Source organism: Haliaeetus albicilla, chromosome 10 (assembly GCF_947461875.1).
Source record: "Haliaeetus albicilla chromosome 10, bHalAlb1.1, whole genome shotgun sequence".
NCBI lineage: Eukaryota > Metazoa > Chordata > Aves > Accipitriformes > Accipitridae > Haliaeetus > Haliaeetus albicilla.
This window is the reverse complement of record NC_091492.1, coordinates 30,448,779-30,468,389: the sequence shown is the minus strand read 5'-3', so window position 1 is coordinate 30,468,389 and position 19,611 is coordinate 30,448,779. Positions and strand designations below refer to the sequence as shown.

General features: G+C 37.0%; 1 protein-coding gene across 12 annotated transcripts in view; it reads right to left on the bottom strand.

Moving 5' to 3' along the window:
• The window catches only part of CLIP1 (CAP-Gly domain containing linker protein 1), a 73,833-nt gene that overhangs the window by 36,709 nt on the left and 17,513 nt on the right, over positions 1–19,611 (bottom strand). For 7 of the 12 annotated variants that reach the window (XM_069794698.1, XM_069794700.1, XM_069794702.1 and 4 more), the window contains exons 4-9: positions 8,906–9,030; positions 7,607–7,823; positions 4,227–4,424; positions 3,750–3,853; positions 1,498–1,558; positions 302–334 (exon numbers count right to left, since the gene is read on the bottom strand). In XM_069794698.1, coding sequence (XP_069650799.1) covers positions 302–334; positions 1,498–1,558; positions 3,750–3,853; positions 4,227–4,424; positions 7,607–7,823; positions 8,906–9,030 — 738 coding nt within the window. The remainder of the gene's footprint in view (positions 1–301; positions 335–1,497; positions 1,559–3,749; positions 3,854–4,226; positions 4,425–7,606; positions 7,824–8,905; positions 9,031–19,611) is intronic. The other 5 variants (XM_069794701.1, XM_069794703.1, XM_069794710.1 and 2 more) reach the window with 1 other exon arrangement.

The window sequence follows — 19,611 nt, the reverse complement described above, 5'->3', positions numbered from 1 at the left end:
TCAAGATACTGGACAGTCATTTTCTACAAGCTCCTATACTCTTCAATTAGTTGCAAAGTTTTTGACCCTAAAGAATTCTAATGACACATTCGCCCTCTCTTCAGTTAATGGGGATTACAACGTTTAGTCATTACACACATTCTTTTTGATAAATGTTGTAATTGCTCTGAAAGCAACATGCACACAAATACTAGAGTCAATGTTTCAATAACAGATTATGCAGTTAGTGAATAAGTATAAGCATTTTCTGCACACAATCTGTTAACATGGGACATCTCTGCACATTTAAGTGCCCTCTTACATTTTCTGGGTCTTCCGAAATCTGCCTCTTTCGCTATCAGTAAAATTAAAAACAAACAAACAAACAAAAATATTTCACCTGCAGACTTAGCACTATCATTCCAACACAAACAACAGGATACATTTCATTATCTTGAATTCAGTTTAAACTCTTGAAGTTATGCAGCTTGACAAACCAGAGTCTTTAAGATGGTTTGCCATGACTATCGACTGATTCAACAAAAAATAAAAAATTAAAATTTTCCATGAACTAAGCAATAAAAGGAGCATTCTATGAAGAGTCTAGGTAGGTATCTTAAAATGAATGGAAGACTAAAATAAAAGAAATGTTATATGAAATGAATAATTTTCGTAAGGCTAGCACTTTGATCATAAATGGTTCACAGGAACACAAGTTAATTAAGTTTGTACTTTATGTTGTGCAAGAAGTTCTACGATTTTTCGGATTGGACAACAACAGAGTAGAACAACTTAAAAAGGATCTTGCTCTTTAATTTGAAATTTGGGATAAAAATTGGCAGGGTTCAAATATCAGAGAGTAATCCTTCATTAAATGTTTCCTATTCTGATTGTGTAATAACATACTGTGTTTTAGCCCAGCATTATAGTTATCCAAACAGTAGAAAGATAAAAATTGCACACATTAATTGCTGTTTAGATTTTGTGTACAATGACTCTCGGGACAAAACATTCTTTGGTAATCAATCTTCCCCAAGGAAAGCATAGGGATTATTCAAAAAATTGATTGAAGACAAACAGAACTAGTCTTCAATATTAATTTTCAAAGGCATAAATATTAACTTGCAATGTCATAACTTCGAAATGATTTTTTGTTGGTGGTTACTTTTAAGCAATTTCAGAAACATTAGTAAGATATAATGTAAAGTATCAAAAAGTAGGGTTTTCTATGAATTAATTTAATTACTTTAAACAACTACAGCCATTTCACAGTACAACCCTTGCTAAAGTGTGTAACTGAATTAAGGGTGCAATCCTGTAGTTTCAGGACTGTTAGCTTACTCCAGGACTGCAGAACTGGGAATCACTTTCATGTGCTTTACATATGCTTGGACCAGTGTTGCATCTATTAACCATTCTTGCCTTTCTGTTTTAGAGAACAGTAGTACACTTAATCTGAACTGACAGCATTTCTGTGTCCTATTATATATCCTGTTTACAAAGCTGGAGATGTTTTACCTCTAGGTCTCCTTTGGTAATGGATTCTTCTTCCACACGGAACTGAAGGTCTTCAACTTTCCTGTGGGGACAATTAATTAAAATTCAGATAACTTTGAAAGAAAATGCTTTCAAGCTAACATTTCGGTGGAAATCAGAACTACAGCGACATCATTCTCATCATACCAGAAAATTGCAAGAAACATTTAGGAGAATTCTCTCACAGGAAGCATCAGAGAACAGGAAAGCTGCTGTCTTTAAGACACACCCACTGACAAAGTAAGGCATCAGTCTTCCTGCAGCTCTACAAAGGAAGTATTTTGTTGCATTTTCTGATGAGTTAAAAAGAAAACCTTTAAGTCATCATTGATTCTCTCATTCTTTCACCCTTCTGCACGTCCTCAAAAGAGGAGACCTAAATGAACAGTTTGATCTCATATTCTGCATGTTCTACCATTCACCTAAGAAACAGTCCAAAAGTTAGGACACATCCAAGAAACTCATGGGCTTTCTAGAAGCGTGCTCATCAACTTGCATCAAAACTCTAGCATAGACAAACGTGTTAGGTGTCAACGTGAACCGCAAGATGCAGAATGGGAGCGCAAGCAAGAACATTAACTTGCCTTGCCCATACAGGAGTCTTTGAATGAGAAGACCGAAGTGAGAAGCTACTGTCTGACTTAAAATTTGCAAGCAGTTATTTCTTCCCTCCCCTGAGTCTGGTATACCCCAGTGAACAGGGGGACAGATCTCTTCCTTTTCCCCTTGATCCTTTCAACACTAAGATGTTGTGAAGGAAGAGACAAGCATGTCATCTTTCCTTGAATTACACACGTTGCTGGTGCCTGCAGCTTGGCTGACAAACATAGAAATCATTGCATCAAAGGGAGTTACAAGTGATGGATGTCTAAATAAAAGGACAGCAAGAACTTACTACTGGAAGTGGGTCTCACCAACGTGCTTTGGGAAACAGAGGATTAAAGATTATTTGACTTCAAGTCACTGCTGAGACTGACTTGAATACATATTCCAGAGAACTTTCAAAGTAAATAAGTCTACAGTGGTTAGGAGGAAGGAGAAATATTGCACCGCTGAAGCCGTGAAATGTTTTCCCGGCTGCAGGATGTCACTTCGGTGAATGGGTAGCAGGCGCAGAGCAGCACTGCCACGCTGCCTAGCAACATGCTGAAGGTGAGCTCAAGGCCATGGAGGATTGCGGTAAAACAGCCCCCCACTGACCTGGCATTCAGCAAAAGTAGGTCCACAGCCAGGCTACCGGAGGTGCTGCAAAGCTGCTTGCCTTTTCTTTTTTTTCTTTTTTTTTTCATTTTTTTTTCTTTTTTCTCCCCCCCCCCCTTTTTTTTTTAATTTAAAAACCCACTGCATTTTTTCATAGAAAATAAACAAATAATTCCAGACCTAACTCTACTGCTTGTTCTGAAAATTCAGTTAGAGTGGGTCCCATAAGAAGGCGGCATGAAAGTTGTAAAGGAATTACCCCCCCACCACTGCATTTTCTCATGTCTGATTTCTAGTTTTACGTTGACACCTGACTGATTTCAGGGACACACACAAGCCTACACAGCAGACTCACAATGTGTTTCTAAATAGACTCTCACTTTTCAAAAGCATTCCAAATCCACCAAAACAGTCTATCAGATTATTTCCTCACCCAATCTTGTCCCAACAATTTACCAGATTATTGCCTTTCCTAACCTCACCTTACCTATTTGGTAATCTCAGTTCCTTTCTTCAAGTGGTTACAAAAGGCAATTAAAATAATGGCTTTGATGATCTTCCTGTAAGAGACAAACCCTACCTAGAAGCATATGAATAGTAGTAATAAATTATTCATAAGAGAACTAAACTGTAAATTCTTAATCCAGCACTGTCAGGAAATGAGATTATAAAAATTTTCATTCTGAAGTGGAAGAAGAGTATTTCAAGATCAGGCATGATCCATTCATTTCATATAAGTAGGAATAAAATCCTTCATAACAGAAAGCAATTATAAAAGGAGTGAGTTGCATGAAATTAAACTATAAGCAATAGTTACAGCTTCTAAAAAAAGTCCACTTTCTCTGCCTTTCCCTCCCCAAATTTAAGAGTTTCATTTTTAGCATTAATTTTAAGAAACTGCAATATGATTTTATATAATAATTATCCCTATCTGCATTATTTGTAATTTGTTTCATATTTCAAAGTCACCACAGCATTTGCTTTTAATGGAAAGTTTATTAACAGTTATACTAATAAAGACAGTGTTCAATTACCTTTTCTCTTCCTCAAGCTGATTGAGAAGCTCCACTTTCTCCCTATCAGCAGCCTCCACCATAGCTCGTAGCTGGTCCATTTTTGCTTCCATCTCCAGTACATGCTAATTAGCAAGAAGAATAAGAAAAAAATCTTGGAAATTTTTTCCAAGTTATATCTATACCTTAGTAATCACAATTTGGTAAAGTGATAGGCCAAGGCACAGGAATGTTATAATATTCAAATATGCATATAATAAAAGAAAACCATCACTTATTGAGATGTGTGGAGAAGTTCAACCAAAATTAGTTAAATTAAATAGATTTGCTATCTCATCAAGCCAAAGCTCCCACAAGGAAGATCTCATAGGTATGGACTACTTTAGTTTTAGAACACCATCTCTTACTCCCAGGCCTTTTGAATAAGAGAACACAATTTTGGAAATTAAGTCAATTGTCTTAAAGCCTCTATTTTAAGAACAGCAACACCACTCTTACCCGATCATGTCCATCGCGAACAAGTGCTAATTCCTGCTCTATTTCCCCTACGTGACTGGTTGCTTTTGCAACTTCTGCCCTCTCCAGGTCCCTTTCTGCCAGGAGCTGTTCAATGTGTTGCTGCTTCTCTTTCAGTGCCTCCTGTAGGGCTGTGGTACCAGAAATTTTTCTTGCATACCGGGAGGATGTTTCTGTCAACTTCACAAAGTAAGTTAAAAAATCATTCTGTATCAAGTGAAAACAAGGGATATCTCCAGACTCTACAAACATTGGGTTAGTCAAGCAAATGCTTTCTGTGACCTACTGTACCCTCTCCTTTTACATTTAAATTACTTTATTTTCTAGAATTTAACAATGGCTATATACGTGTAATAAGACTGCTTTGTAGCAATCAGCAGGTAGTGTGTAGGAGACAGAAAGGTTGAAGTGAAAACAAAAGGCTAGCCTCAGCTGAAGGTGTGCTTAGTAGACTCACACAAAGGCTAGCTCATGTTTCTAAGCATCTTTTTGCATCAAAAAAAGAAAGACAGACTTTTAGCAAGTTAAAAACATTGTGCCTCTAGTTACAAAGTCATCATCTTGGGTCACCAGCAACAGCATAACATTTCCAAATGCTCTATCAAATGCTTTTGGAACTCCAACTAGCATTTTGCACCTCTACTATGGCAATAAGACATCGAGGATGAAAAGCATTTACCTTGACCTAAAAAGCCAGCCTTCCAGGTAAAAACTTGTGAACAAGAACAATTAGTATCTGATTAAAACATAAATCACTTGGAATTAAATTACTTCTGGAAAAAAATCTGAAAGACTAAACTTAAAGAATAGAAGTAAAAATGAATCAGTCTGGAAAACTATAGCTAAAATGAACCCTTAGGGTTTTCCTTGACCTTGCATGATCTCTGCTCCACTGAATGGAACCAGTGTCAGTGAAAATTCAGCATGGCCCTGTCTTCTACTTTCTCAAGAGTTTTTGAGCTAGAAGGGAAAGTAAATAAACTGAAATTATGTAATAAAAGTGGACAAGAGTTGTGAAAACAGCAAAAACTAAACGAAAAAAATCTGATACAGCTTATAAAAACCGACTTTATGCGTAACAGCTCAGAAATGTCTAAGTATTAATGAGAATGACATCTTAACTAAAGCCTTACTTAAACCAAAAAACAATAAACAAAGGCTTGCTCTTCTGTACATTAACCTTTAGCTCTGTCTAATAGTATTGCACAAGAATAGTAGCGTGTTTCTTCCATGATCCTTTCAGAGATCAAAATGTTGAACAATAGTTGCCATATACAGCCTGGAATTCTGGCATTGGACAACATCCCCAACAGAAAGCATAACATGGACATATTCTCCTGTCATCACAAATATACACTTCCCCTACTGTTACCATGATTGCTACACAATCTTACTAACTTGTCTACCCACAGCCTTGAATGATGTGTCTACAATCCCTTGCAAATGCTGTATCAAGTGACTCAAAAGGTATGAGACAGAATAAACCATCATTCACTTTGATGCTTAGATTAGTTGTTTCAGATCCTCTCAGTTTCAAGAAGATATCTCATTCCAGAACGTATTGCTTTTTAACAATTCTAGCTCTTCGAATCAAACTTGACTTAACTCCTGATTCCAAAAGAAATCCAAAAGAATCCAGAGAAACATCAACTTTGTTTAGACTGGGCAATAAATACAAATTGCAACAGGCAGTCCTCTTAAATCATTAGATCACCTACTTTGACAGTTGCTTTTCTTACACAGGAAGAAGAAAACAGCAACAGGCTTGAATAATTCAGACTACTAATGTAGGAGCCCAGCAATTTCCAGTTTAGTTATAATTTTCCTAGAAACTGGAGCAATAAAAGTCTGCTGTGTCAAAACTGATTTCAGGAAATACTGTGTCTTCAGCAGCTTAACTTTTAAAGAAGTGTCACAATTGTTTTAACAGTTCTTTTAACTTGGATGGCAACCAAATGCTCACATTGCCCAAGAAAGAGAGTTGGAAGAAAGCTCGAATTTTAATTCTAGAAAAAATGGATTACAGAAGCTTTGTATTTTATGGCCCAAAACATGCAAAAGCCCTGGGTCACAACACAGAGGGCAAAATAAGAAAATATATTGTAGAAATTTACAAAGTGTAACTGTATTCTCTTGTTGCTTAGAATATCATAGCATATGGAATAAAATGTAGAGGTCCATATTAATGCTTCCACCACCAGCTCATGAGTTCTGCCCTGAACCTGAAGTAGCACCGCATGTCAGTGCACCGATTTCAAACTAGGGGGCACTCTGCAGCTAGAAGTGCAACTTCCAGAATGGATTAAGTAATAAAGTCCCACTGTTTGTGCCAAATAAAAATCCCTTACGCTTTTTGTGATAAGGTATTAACCCTGCTGCCCTGACCAACTGTTGACCTCTGTTCACTTGTAATCTGCTTCAGTTTTGAAGGACTATGGTAAGTCATCTGCACCTGCTGGTCAGTGGGACAGTATGCCAGCTAACCAGTTCCAGATCAGTGGGAGTGATCTCTTTCTAATTAGATGTATTTATGTACTTTGGTTTAAAAAAAGGAAAAATCTAGGGTGACTGTGGAGAAAAACCAATTATTTCTATGCTTTTAATTGCCTTAAAAGAGAGACTTTTTAAAATTCAGCTTTCCCTGAAGATTTCCATTTTACTGCTGCAACCCAAGATTAGGACACTTATGTAACAGAGCAACTTTACAAGAATCCATAGTAAGTGTATTAGGTGGAATTAGTACTGTGTTAGAATTCACCTGAGCCACTGTACTTTGCAACATTTAGCCTTTATGAATTCATAGGATTAAAACCAAAACTAAAATAAAAGAAAGAGGCTTCTTGTCAGCAAAGACTTGACAATTGCTACTTCTGTATTTCTCAGCTGACTCATCTCTTTAACAGTAAAAGAAAGCCTTCTACATTTTAGACAATTTGAAGCTTCCTGCTTAATAAAACAAGTTTGATCTATGGAAGCTTTAGTGCATACCAAATCCTCAAACACAAACCCCATATGACAGAGGTAGTGCTAGGAAAACGAGCAACTAAATGGAGATTCCAGTCAGAGAACACTGATGCCTTTTCAGTTTGTTGGCATCACAAGCCCCTTTCTTATTGCAATAACTCAGTTAGCCTGAATTAACTGTGTAAACTTAAACATTCAAATATTCTGCTACTCTTCAGGGCTAGTCAAGATTTCCTTCCTTCATGCATGCTTTGAATGAAAAAGAGAGCACAATTAAATGTATATTGTGCTCTGCCCAAGATCTGTTCTATTCTCAATTTATGCAAGTAGACCACAGGGAAGTACCACGTGGATTCCTGCTTGGGAATGTAAAGCATGCAATAGAAAAAGAAGCTTACTAGTCCTGTACGGCTTGGCTTGCTGCTTACTGAAGATGCCACAGAACTGAGAGAGCTCAGGGAAGATGCACTTGGACTACGTTTCAGGGCTGTGGGAGTTGCAATCACTTTTCGCACAGTTGTCTTTGCTTTTGCTGGTGTGGTTGATGGGAATCCAATCTTCGTAACTTTGTGGACTGGAGCAAACAAACCATATTTTGGCTGACACTGAAAATACCTTTAAAAAAAGCAAAGCAGACAGATGAGAGTACTAAATTAACTTCTGTCTTTTCAGATACACAGTAAGGCTTCACAAAAAATGCTAGATCAATAGTCTAAAAGTATTAAAGGACAGGGTAACAGCTGATGACAAGCTAATCTATATTAGACTGCAATTTTTTTTTTAACACTAGATTTGGAAAGGGGACTTTGAGAGGCTGAAACAGCCTGATTATATCAGACTTCAGAAATTCAGAATAAACTCTTGAGCTAGAGCTCTGTTTCCTAAAAATTCCATTCAGATTCAAAGTTTAACATGCATAGCTTTCCTCTTCGATACATTCCTCTGAGCTGCCAACAACAAATGTGATAGCAGCGAGTTAAAAATAAAAATAAGATTTGAATTAAATCAAGTAGTTTTATATTTTATTACATACCTACCTATAAATGTATGCATATTTGATTATACAGAACACATATCTTTGGTTATACATAAACAAAATCCACTTGAAATTTTAAGTTGTGATCACCTATGTTAAGGTGGCACCATCCTTGTAAAACCTCTTTTTGATGAGTTAAAGGACTGTTCCTTATACCGAATGAGAAGGAAAGTTAAATTGTCATGTGGATTAATGCTTTCTAAGTGTGACTTATTGGAGGAAGCAGCTAATACCATTCCCAACCTTTACAATGAGGCAACTATTGGTATAGGAGCTTTCAGTTCCTGTAATCCTGGAAGATTTTCCTTAATTTCAGCTATTAAATACCCAGAGATATTTTCTTAACTGAGCATTCATTCCAAGCTGAGAAACCAAGCAGAGCAGACATTCAAAAAGCAGGAAATTGTGTTTTCCATTACCAGTCTATGAATAAAACTCACATGGAAGTAGGAGACATCAACTAATCCCATGAATGTGGGGTCGATGCAGAGTTTCAGATACGTGTAGGCGTCATATATTCAAATCAGCTTCTAACAATCCCCCCACACCATCAGCAGACAGTCAGGTTTACGGTCTACCTCCCTCCCTTGATATAAAGTTTCATGTAAAATATTAAAAAAGCAAAATCTTTAAGATGGCTGCTATCCAATGATAGACTAACCTTGTTCCAGCAACAGCTCCATCATTCTTTCCCAGAGGTTCATCCAGTTCTACTCCACACCATTCTCCTTTAGCAAAGTCAGTTTCTCCCAAGAAACGCACAACTCCAGCTTTTGTTCCACCAACCTAAAGCATTAAGACACACAACTGCATTTACTGCATTTCTAAATTAAAATACCACATAATGAAAAAGCGTTCAGTATAATCATGTTCACAAAGCACATTAATGATGTGACCAGTTCTTATTTCAAGCTGCATATTCTTTCTTTGCCTATAAGTTTGTTTTAATGTTGAACAGATCTTTACATCCAAATTGTTTACAGAGAGAGAGAAAAAAAACAAAAAAAAACCCCAAACCACCAAACCCAAACCAAAAATCACTTCCCTAGCATTTAGTTCTGTCCAATTTGGTATTCAGGAATTTTGTCATGACTGAAGTCCACAATTCTATTAGGTGACTTGATATGGCTGTAAGATTAAAAAGACATTTAAGACGACTCAGTATAACCAGTGTACTGAATGCAATAGATTGGTACTATTGTTTCACTCAAATTTCTAACAGCAAATAAGGATTCCTAAAAACCGTTTATTTCTTATTCTAATTCTGTGAGGAAAAGAAAAAGAAATGAAATGAGAAAAAAGTCTTTCATATTTTCTCTAAGGAATAGTTCAGATAAACTACAATAGTACAGCCCTCTTGCATTTAAAAGACTGATATAAAGCATGATGCACAGCACTTTGCAAAACTGTAGATGCAAACAGCTATTTGAATTCTTGGGGAGGGAAGAATCATTTTTTTACCTTCACTTGAAAAAACCCAACAAACCAACCAACCAAACTACAACCAAAAAACCACTCCTAAGTGGAAGACCAGAAATCAGTTGTTCTCAAACTTATAATATTAAGTATTTGCAGCCATTCCAATTACTTGCAATGTCTGCAAGATACAGCTTTTCATAATGCCCAGGGGAAGGAAGAATTAAATTAAGTGAAGAAGCAAAAGGTGTTCAGTGTGGCTGACACTTGCCAAGAAGGGCCACAAGCCAGAACTGCAGGATTCTCACAGGTCAGAATAACAATATGTTGTGTCCTATTTGTGTGCAAATCTGTTCAGCCTGTATCTCGCATTATGAAAACAAGCAAATGTTAGTGAATCTCTTCAAGAGATTCACTGAATTCAACATGGACATTTTCAGGGCCATTGGGGTTTTTTTTCCCACTTGTGTTTTCCAGCACATGTAACACAATGAGGAATATTTTGTAGCCTTGGCAGAGAGCTTGGATGTAACCTGCTAACACAAAGACTGTAATTTTCCTTTTTATATACTAAAAAGTAAATTAGGATTTCATATAATTTTTACATTACACATTCTATTTCCTGGGGGGAACTTTCCAGGATAACTAGAGAACAAGCTCCTTGTGCCATAAATTAAGGTGCAGGATCACAGTACGTTAGATAATTCATATTAATACATTTGGGAAGTGTTCACACGAGGTTAACTGTGAGGAATCTAGGAATGGAGGACATTATCTTGCATGAGAGCACTAAGTGTCCACAAAGTACTAAGTTAGTGCGCAGTAGCTGCCACACACGTTTGTGCTCTAGCTTCTGGCTCACCAACTTCCCAGAGCCGACAGCTCTGTTAGCAATACAAGGCTTCAGCTGCCGAGAAAAAACAAAAAAAAAATCATAATCTACACTAACCTCAGAAATTCAGGGAAGAATAATTAACCTCTTTTGATATTACTAAAATAAGAAAGCTGACAGAGACATCTTTCGTCCATATTTAAGGTGGCAGCCTCCTTCACCGGTCTCATTAGAGGCAGTCTTGAAACAACGTCTGATCTGCAGATCACCTTTTATCTTGCTTTAAGTGACACTGTAGCAAATTATTACTCTTCATGGAATAAAAATACACAAAGTTTACAGTTATCATGACTCAGCCTAATATAGTATCTAGTAGAAGGTTTGGTATTTGGTGTTCTTGGCAGAGAACAGACAAACTTCCCCCCTCAAAAAACAAGCACAACTATTGTCTCAGAAAAAAAAAAGAATCGTAACCAGCCGAAAGAGACACATGGAATCCAGATCTCTGTGGCACAGTGGTGAAGAGGGAATATACAACATTTGTTAGAAGTATTTCCTGGGAAGAACTATCCTTTAAGTCAACACGTTATCCACCCTCAGACATGATCTACTTTTTCTAGAAGATAAATATAATTAACCTAAATACAAACACTAAAATTTAACTGAGCAGTGTGAGAGAAAAACATGCACGTGTCTGTGCTATCAGTCCATACTAGGTCTTCCAAGTTGTCCTCCTTATTCCTTTTCTAGCCAGTTTGGGGGGGGGGCGTGTTGTTTTTTTTCTTTAAAGATAAATTTGGAAGATATCTGTAGGTGAAAAGACTATTTAGTTCCGTGTGTTCTGTTTCCCTACTGAATTTTGTACTGTTGTCTGCCTGAATAAACAGGGTTAAATCAAAAAAGGCTGTAAAAAAACCATTAAAGAAATTAGACAGGAAAGCTAGAACAATAGCCTAGATAAGGAGCATTCCTTCAAAGACAATAGTCAGGTTTGTGGTTGCACAGAGGGATTCCTCAGCTCCCTTTACAGAACTGTTTAGCCAGGCCAAGGAATTTTATTGCAGTTTTGTGGAGCGGTGGTTGTTTTGCATAGTTATGTTGTTTATTTTTTAAAAAAAAACAACAACAAAACAAAACCAAAAAACCCAAGTCAATTACCAAAACACACACCACACAAAACCTTTCCATAGGAAGGTATGTGGGGTAAGCAAGATAAGAGCTATCTGAAGCTGGGTAGTGGGAAAGGATGACTACATGCAAAGACTCCCAGAGACAGGAAAAACTCTTGCAATCTCTTCCCCCCAACTCAAACTGTAAATAAACCTCTAGGTAAGTAATGCTAGCTCCAGGATAATACATATTAAACTTGGGTGCAGAATATTCATTCCTTTTTGTTTCATACCTTGGCCCTGCTCATCTTCCATATTTAAGTAAAAAATGTATGGCATTTATTTTGAAGACATTGCATCCAAATCACAAACCAGGAGACACAATCCAGTAGAAAAGCTTTGGCAATGACCAGTGCCCATTGGACCTGCTACAGCAATCACATACAGTGTATCTGCATGGGATTGCAACCCAAGGCCCAGTAGGAGTGAGCAAATGGAGGAATTCATATCCCAAGAACATATGAAGATGCACAACACGAGATCCCCAAGAGAAACAGCAATGTGACTAGTCTTGTAACCATGGTACCAGGGTTATTTTAAAACAAGATGCAAGGAAGAATGCCAAAGAATTTTTGTTTTTTTCCAAACCTAGTCAAGCTTCTTTGAATAACCGGCTACTACATTTCTGCTTTCTGCGAATATTGAAATGTGTATCCTTACCAGTAGTAGGAATCAGAGTACACTGAGGCATCAACGAAGGTCTATATATGCAGTTTAGCTCTGTTTCAAGAAAAAGCCTGCTAAGTCTTCAGCTTTAAAGACAGGGTCAGCATTGCTCTATAAAGCCTGAATATACTGAAGACTTCCAATCATTCACAGACATCTGCCTCAAACAATATATTTATCTCCAGCTGCAATTAAGTACTCTGCATGTGACAACACACCTACCTTGAAAGCATCTAATAAAATAATCACTTATTCCCTTGGTAGTACAATGTGAGGTGCTACTGTACAACATAGTATGGTAAAGGCTTTTCTACGCATCAAAGTTGCTGTACATATACAGACTTACACTTAGTGGTCTAAAGGGCAAAAAAAGTTTAAGACATGATTACACTAAACTGTATATATCACTATGAAAAAAGAATTGGTACCTACAGAATTATAGCATTTATTAGAAAAATTATTAAAAATTTTAATTATAAGAATTATAGCAAAAAATGTAAAAAAACCCAACTCAAAAAACTAGTTGCATTTGCCAGCAGATCTACTTCCCAGTAGTGCATGAAGGACTAAAAAGAAAAAAAGCCATTTCTAAAAGAAACAGGAAAAAAAGTTTATTAAAAAGTTTCTAAAAGTTGTATGGAAAAATGGGGCATCACTACCACAAAGACAGTTTTCCATGACCTTCATCCATGCTAAGGCAGGTCACTAAATAATAGATCAGGGAAAAGAACTGTCAGACCTTTTTGTAGTCAGTTACCACACTCAATACAATCAAGCTGTAAAATATAAAGTAATAATAGGCCAGAGAATCTAGGTTAGGCTACAGGTCATTGTGGGGTGAGGAAATTTGCTTCGAATTCACTAGTGTTATGTCAAACACATGGGAAAAGTGATTAAATTCCATTTATCAAATTATAACTAAACCTACATTAATTTGCTGCAATGCAAAGTAGCAAAATGGGTTTGTAAACCTGAAGCAGTTAAAAACTTCCTGATGAAAGCACATCGGGATGAGCACGTCAAACTTTGTGAGAACCTTTGTAGAACTGCATTTCCAAAGATAAGTAGAAGCAGAAAACAAATAAAACAGTGTAATCCAGGAAAAAAAGAGATGGTCTAAAAAAATGAGACTGCTATTGAAACAGTATTCATTGAAAAATACAGATCTCTCTGAAAAGAGGACAGCCCCTGTCAAACTGTCACTGTAACAGTATCACTTACTCAGACCAACTGAGCAGAGTTAAAAGATGAATAACAATTGCTCTGTCTCCCTTTCTGCCTGAGCACTTATTTATAGTGACTCTTGCAAAGCATTGCTTGGGTATTTCTGTGTTTGTCACACAGACTGGGCATTTTCACCCATTTGCACTCATAATACACAACACTTGAAAAAGCAAAAAACATCCAAACAAATATGGCCTTTGAAAAACCTGGGATCTAATCAGAATCTTCTTTCTCTTGTTTCTCAAAATTTAGAGGAACCATTTCCAGCTGGCAAAAGCAATTGTATTTAATTGATTGTTCACCCATTCAAGGGCAGAGGGAACCATTAGACCATCTCCTCTGGCTCTCCTGAAACAGGTCTTTACATTTCACCCAGTTACATCTGTAATTAACCCTGTAACTGTACTCAGCTAAGCTGCATGTGTTGATGTTTTTAGATCAGAGCTGATATCCATCAGAAAACATGCTTCTACTGACAGTCTATTTTCATAGTTAATCACTCCACTGTTAGAAACGTATTTAAATTTGAAATAAAACAAATTTGTGGCTTCTAGCCACTGACTCTCATTATGCTTTTATTTGGAAGATTATAGAGCTCTTCAGCAACTGGCATTCACCATGCAGGAACACACATGTTTTAAGCAAGACACCTCATTTTTTCCCTTCGTAAATGAAACGGATTGAGTTCTTCAAATCTTTTATTGCAAGATATTTTCTCTTGCTTGAGTGATTTTGCAGTTGTGTTCTGAATTCTTGCCAATGTTTCCAATGGGCTTTTCAAATAACTATAAACAGTATTTGAGTACTGACCAAAAGCATGGTTAGCACCACTTAGAGCATCATGTATTTTCATTGGTCCTTCTGCCGTATCAACCCATGAACTCCTCTTCAGTACCTTTAGCTCCTGGATCTTCTTCAGTCACTACTCTCTCCAGTAGACAGCTGCCCACAGCTGTAACACAGCTTGTGTTCTTATTTTTTGGCTTATAAACTCTGCCATTGAATGCAAAATGCAACCAACAGCTTGGCCTGCTGGAGATGAAAGAACAAGTGCCCCTGGACTGCTCCATGTATGTTGTTATTTACCCCTCTGACTATCTGGAGATTTCATCTGGAATGATTTACAATTACTTCCAGAGCATGGATCAAAGCACCAGATTAGCTCAAAGAAAAACCACACTAGTGACCATATCCAATGGTGGTACCAAGCAAGCCACTTTTTGGGGGAGTGTGGGAGTGGGTGTTTGGCATCCACCACCCAGTTCTTAAATATATCAATGAAGTCCAATCTAATTTTGAAGTTAGACTGTTAGATAGTATTAAAAATTTAAAAAAAAAAAAAATCCCACCACAGAACAGAGTTTTATTCATTAAATCTATAGTTTCACAGCAGGAAATAAAACATGTTTGACAAAACTGCCATGTTTTAGTTTGTCAACATCTGGTTCCTCTGTTAGTTTTTGCCTGTCTTTTTCTTCCTGATATTAGACAGTCTAGCTTCAGATTATCCTATTTCCTTTTAGAAATATCTGCATAACATCCAACACTTGATCAAGGCATGACTGGAAGAGTGCTAGAGTATCTGCTAAACTTTAAACCTGCCTCCCTAATTCAGATTTTTCAAACCAGCAATCCTGTGAATAGCAGGATTAATGATGTCAGTTTTCCTGTGGCATTGGATACGATGGTCGAGTGACTTTGCAATCTAAAAATGCAAGAGTGACTACAGCTATTTCTATTGATGGGAACAAACAGTATTTAGACAAGACCTTGATCATGTGGATTCTCTGATGTGCAAGTATCTGTGAAGGCAAATTGCAGCTTTTCCAAAATCGGTGGTTAGGTTCTCTACCTTCCATTGGGCATATCTGTTTCCATGAAACTTGTTAAGAACTTATCTTTGAAACCTCTACACTTCTACCCAATTTTGTTGCAGTTGACTAGCAGGTTCAAAAGCAAGGCCAAAGTGGGCAAAAGAGCTAATATATGCAACAGACACACAGACACAATGCTATCACACTTGCAGAAGAAAATAGTTTAATAATTAAAAACTATGTGCTACTGACATTCAATTCATTCAATCAACTCATTCAGTCAAAAGGAAGCAATAAAAAAAAAAAAAACTAACAGCAATTCCATACTACAAAAGCCACATCAGAATTTGCCACCACAAAAGAAGCAAAGGCAAAGACTAAAATAATAAATAAATAAATTGTTCTTTCGCTTATCCTGTGTTGAAATGAACAAGGACAACATGTTCCTGGCTATCACACCCCTTGGGAAGGCAGGGGAAGGGACACAGGGAGTCCACACACACACACACAAACGCAAAACACCCCTTGCATGAACAAACTATTAACAAAGCCTCTACTGCTACCATTATATCCCAGTAACTCACACGCAATTTTAAGTTAAACAAGGACTTGCCAAAACAAAATGACTCAGACACAACTCATACCTTGCTGCATTAAGATAAATTTAACATCTTATTTATCTGTGAGCAGATAGGTAACATTATGTCCTGAAAAATGCTTAAAAGTAACATTAAAAGAAAGCTGCAGTTTGCACAGAGAAAATAGCCTAGATAATGAATTACAGACAAAGCCTCTAGATACCCTCTATCCTTCAGCTATATTCTCATATTTCATGCTGTGGCAACCACTTTGCAAACTCATCTACATTATACTTTACAGTACCCAAAATACTATGTCTAAATATACATACATAAATATAAGAATTACTTTCATCCTTGACTTAACATGACAAAGCCATCAAAATACCTTACAGTCAACTCAGCTTAAGGATAAAGCAAAAGCGCGACTGAGCTTCAGATTATCCTATTTCCTTTTAGAAATATCTGCATAACATCCAACACTTGATCAAGGCATGACTGGAAGAGTGCTAGAGTATCTGCTAAACTTTAAACCTGCCTCCCTAATTCAGATTTTTGTCTGAGCAAAAGCGCGACTGAGCAGTTAAATATTGTGGTACATTTGCAGTTACAGTAAACGAGGCTCAGGAGATGACAGCCCCAGCAGAGCACACAAAAATTGCATGTTCTCAACTTCCAAATTTTTCTTCCTTTTCTATCCTCATATGCATTGTGGCAAGATATTTTTGCATTGCTTTAACTGTAACAATGCCAATTAATATTTGTTTTTCCTAACAGTTAAATACTGACTATTATAGATTTTTAAACAGACTAAACTCAGAAGTGCATTTTCTATTAAGAATGTTACAGAAACTAGAAAATGGAAAACTTAAAAGTACCACATGGACGATACAGGATTACTTCTAAAGGGAGAAACTTATCTCTACATGTGAAGTTTTCTTCCCCTTCGTTGCTTTTAAGAGCCCTGGAATTTAATCAGTTGACATCCTTACATCATGTTTACTTGAAGATAGGTTACATGAGTGGAAACAAATCTGACAATAATCTCCTATCAGTCTTTGCCTATTACATCACTAAAGAACTCAGTAAGAAACAATGAAGCAAGAAGTGCACCTACAGTAAGCACTGTGAAACAGACAAAAAGAAGAAATTACACATTACTTCTGCATAGAGAATAACTTTGCAAAAAGGCCACATCAGGATATGACTGTAAATCTAGTTTGCGACCTTTTGTGAACATATGGACAGAGGCCCAAGTTACAGCTTTACAGCTCAGCTCCAGAAGCATCAGATTTGGCAGACCATGATGAAGCTGTAACTGGTTAAATGAATGAAAGCACTTTAATCCCTTGAGAAGGTTAAGGCCCCTTAGGTTGATAAGATTTTTTTTATTTATTTAAAATACAGCATCTGGTCCATCCAGGAAAAAGCCTAAGATGCTCTCAAAGCTGCTTCAACTTTTGGTACGTGCAACGGTTGTCACACAAAACAGGTTTCCCCCTTTTATTTAAAAAAGGTGGATTTTTTCGGTTGGTTAGTTCGGGTGTTTTTGTTTGTTTGTTTGGTTTTTTAAATCAACTTGGCATTGGGCTCTTAAGAAATCGTGAGTGTTTGCAATACCAGGGCAAACAGGTTCTCTTGCTGCAACTCAAACAGGAAACAGAAACTGGCTTAGCCTGAAAGTAATTTGTTTTCTGAATTAATTTTCAGTTATTCTTTCCCCATCTGGTTTAGTATGTAGCGACAACACTTCTTCCAGTGGCACAAGAAGGGATCATTTTTTGCATAGGAATTCTTATTCATACAAGGTTCAAAATGCTGAAGCTGTAGCCTAATTTTCAGCAGGCAAATCAACTACAGTTGTGTTAAAGACCTTGCACTCTGTCATTAACCCAGTAAAGGCTGGATGAGTGCAATGAGGGAAATGCAGATTCCCACATCAACACTTCCTACTTTACAGCAATCCCCTAATACGAGATCAGGCTGCCCAGAGTTAGTGTCCTCTCTCTAACAACTAAACCATATCCAGATTCCAGAACATACTTCAGATGTTAAGAATGGAAATTATGGTTAATACAGAGCTATTTGAATTACTCTTCACATTAATAATTTTTTCTTTGGTTTAGCTATATTATTTTCTTCCAGTAAAAGTTATACATCAATGCAACAAATGAAAAGCTGAATAATGAGTTAAATATCAGAAACCACAATTCTTTTAAATATGTACTTTATCTCCCTATATTTTCAACATTGCCACATATTAATATGAAGTATTTCCAAATACTTGTTAGCAAAAGGAAAATTACTGCTCAGCTTCAAGTCAACTACACAATTAAGTACATGCTTGCTGAATATGGTTCAGACATACCGGAATTTGAGGGAGACAGACTTTTTATCAGAGATGTCCAAGATTGCAGAGGGCTTGCTTGCTGTTTTAACCTAATCGTCTTTGAGAAGGAGTAAACTACAGAAATCTAAAGGACCTCTCCTTTTGCACTGGAACATCCATTTTGGGGTATAGTACTTCAGCTCGTGTATTCACTTCACTTGGTGTAATATGCTTTTGATTTGCTTCGACTCCTCCAGAATCTCAAGAAAGAGAACTTCTAAGAAAACACGACAATGTGAATTTCTCCATGATTATTATATTTCCCTTACAGACATTGATGTCTACCATGAGCTATTTTTCTGATGTTTACAACTCGATTTAATGGCCTGGAACATGTCTTCTTCAAATTGAGGGTGGGGGGAAAGAAAAAAGTTGTAGCTGACTGTTGCAGCAAATCTACAAGTATTTTTCTGCAGGCATCCACAGGAACACAACTCAGCTGACATATCACGTACCTTGAAGCACTGTCTGTCTGTTTTGATGTTAATCAAACTTTTTTTTTTTTTAATCTACAAGGTCTTTTGGAAAAAGATGTTTTCTGCCCCCTGAAAAAGCAAGCCTACTTGCTTTTCCATCTTTCCATCTCCACATCCATTGCACTGTTCAGCACAACCTCACATGAGATACTCTAAGCAAGCCTGCATTTGAGAATATATAGGTGATCACCTCACAACTCTACTTGTTTTTCGCGGTGGAATTTTTTTTCTCTGACAAGCAGAATGAGTGTCCCAAACGCTTAGTTTGTATGTAGCCACTATTTTTCCTAATGTTACCTGAATTAAGGAAAGATCCTGTAGGGCACCTGTCTTCGTATCCAAATAAATCTGGGATACATACATTGGAAGCTTCCTTTATTATTAAATCTATGTATTTTTTAAAGACATCAGTTCTCCCATAGAAGTTTGGGGGGACTGTACATATGGGACCATGTAGCCTTAAATAATTTCTAACTTTAAGTGCAAAAAAGACTGGTAAAACAAGTAGATATCAAAGGAATAAGAAAAGAAGCTTAAGACACTTTTTCTATCCACACAAAACAATACAGACCACGCACTACAGCTTTAATCACCTCTTCCAAGATTTCTTTGCAAGTACGGCCTTTAATCAAACTACCTCATCCCAACACCACTGGCTATGAACATCTGACGCAGTAGTTTGCTGTGACAGAATGCAGAAGCAACTGTGAAGAGTTGACAGCTTCTTTTCACATAAAGGAATAGTACTAACATCTCAGTAGGAACTGAAAAATGTTCCAGCAAAGCTTAGCTGTTGGGAAACG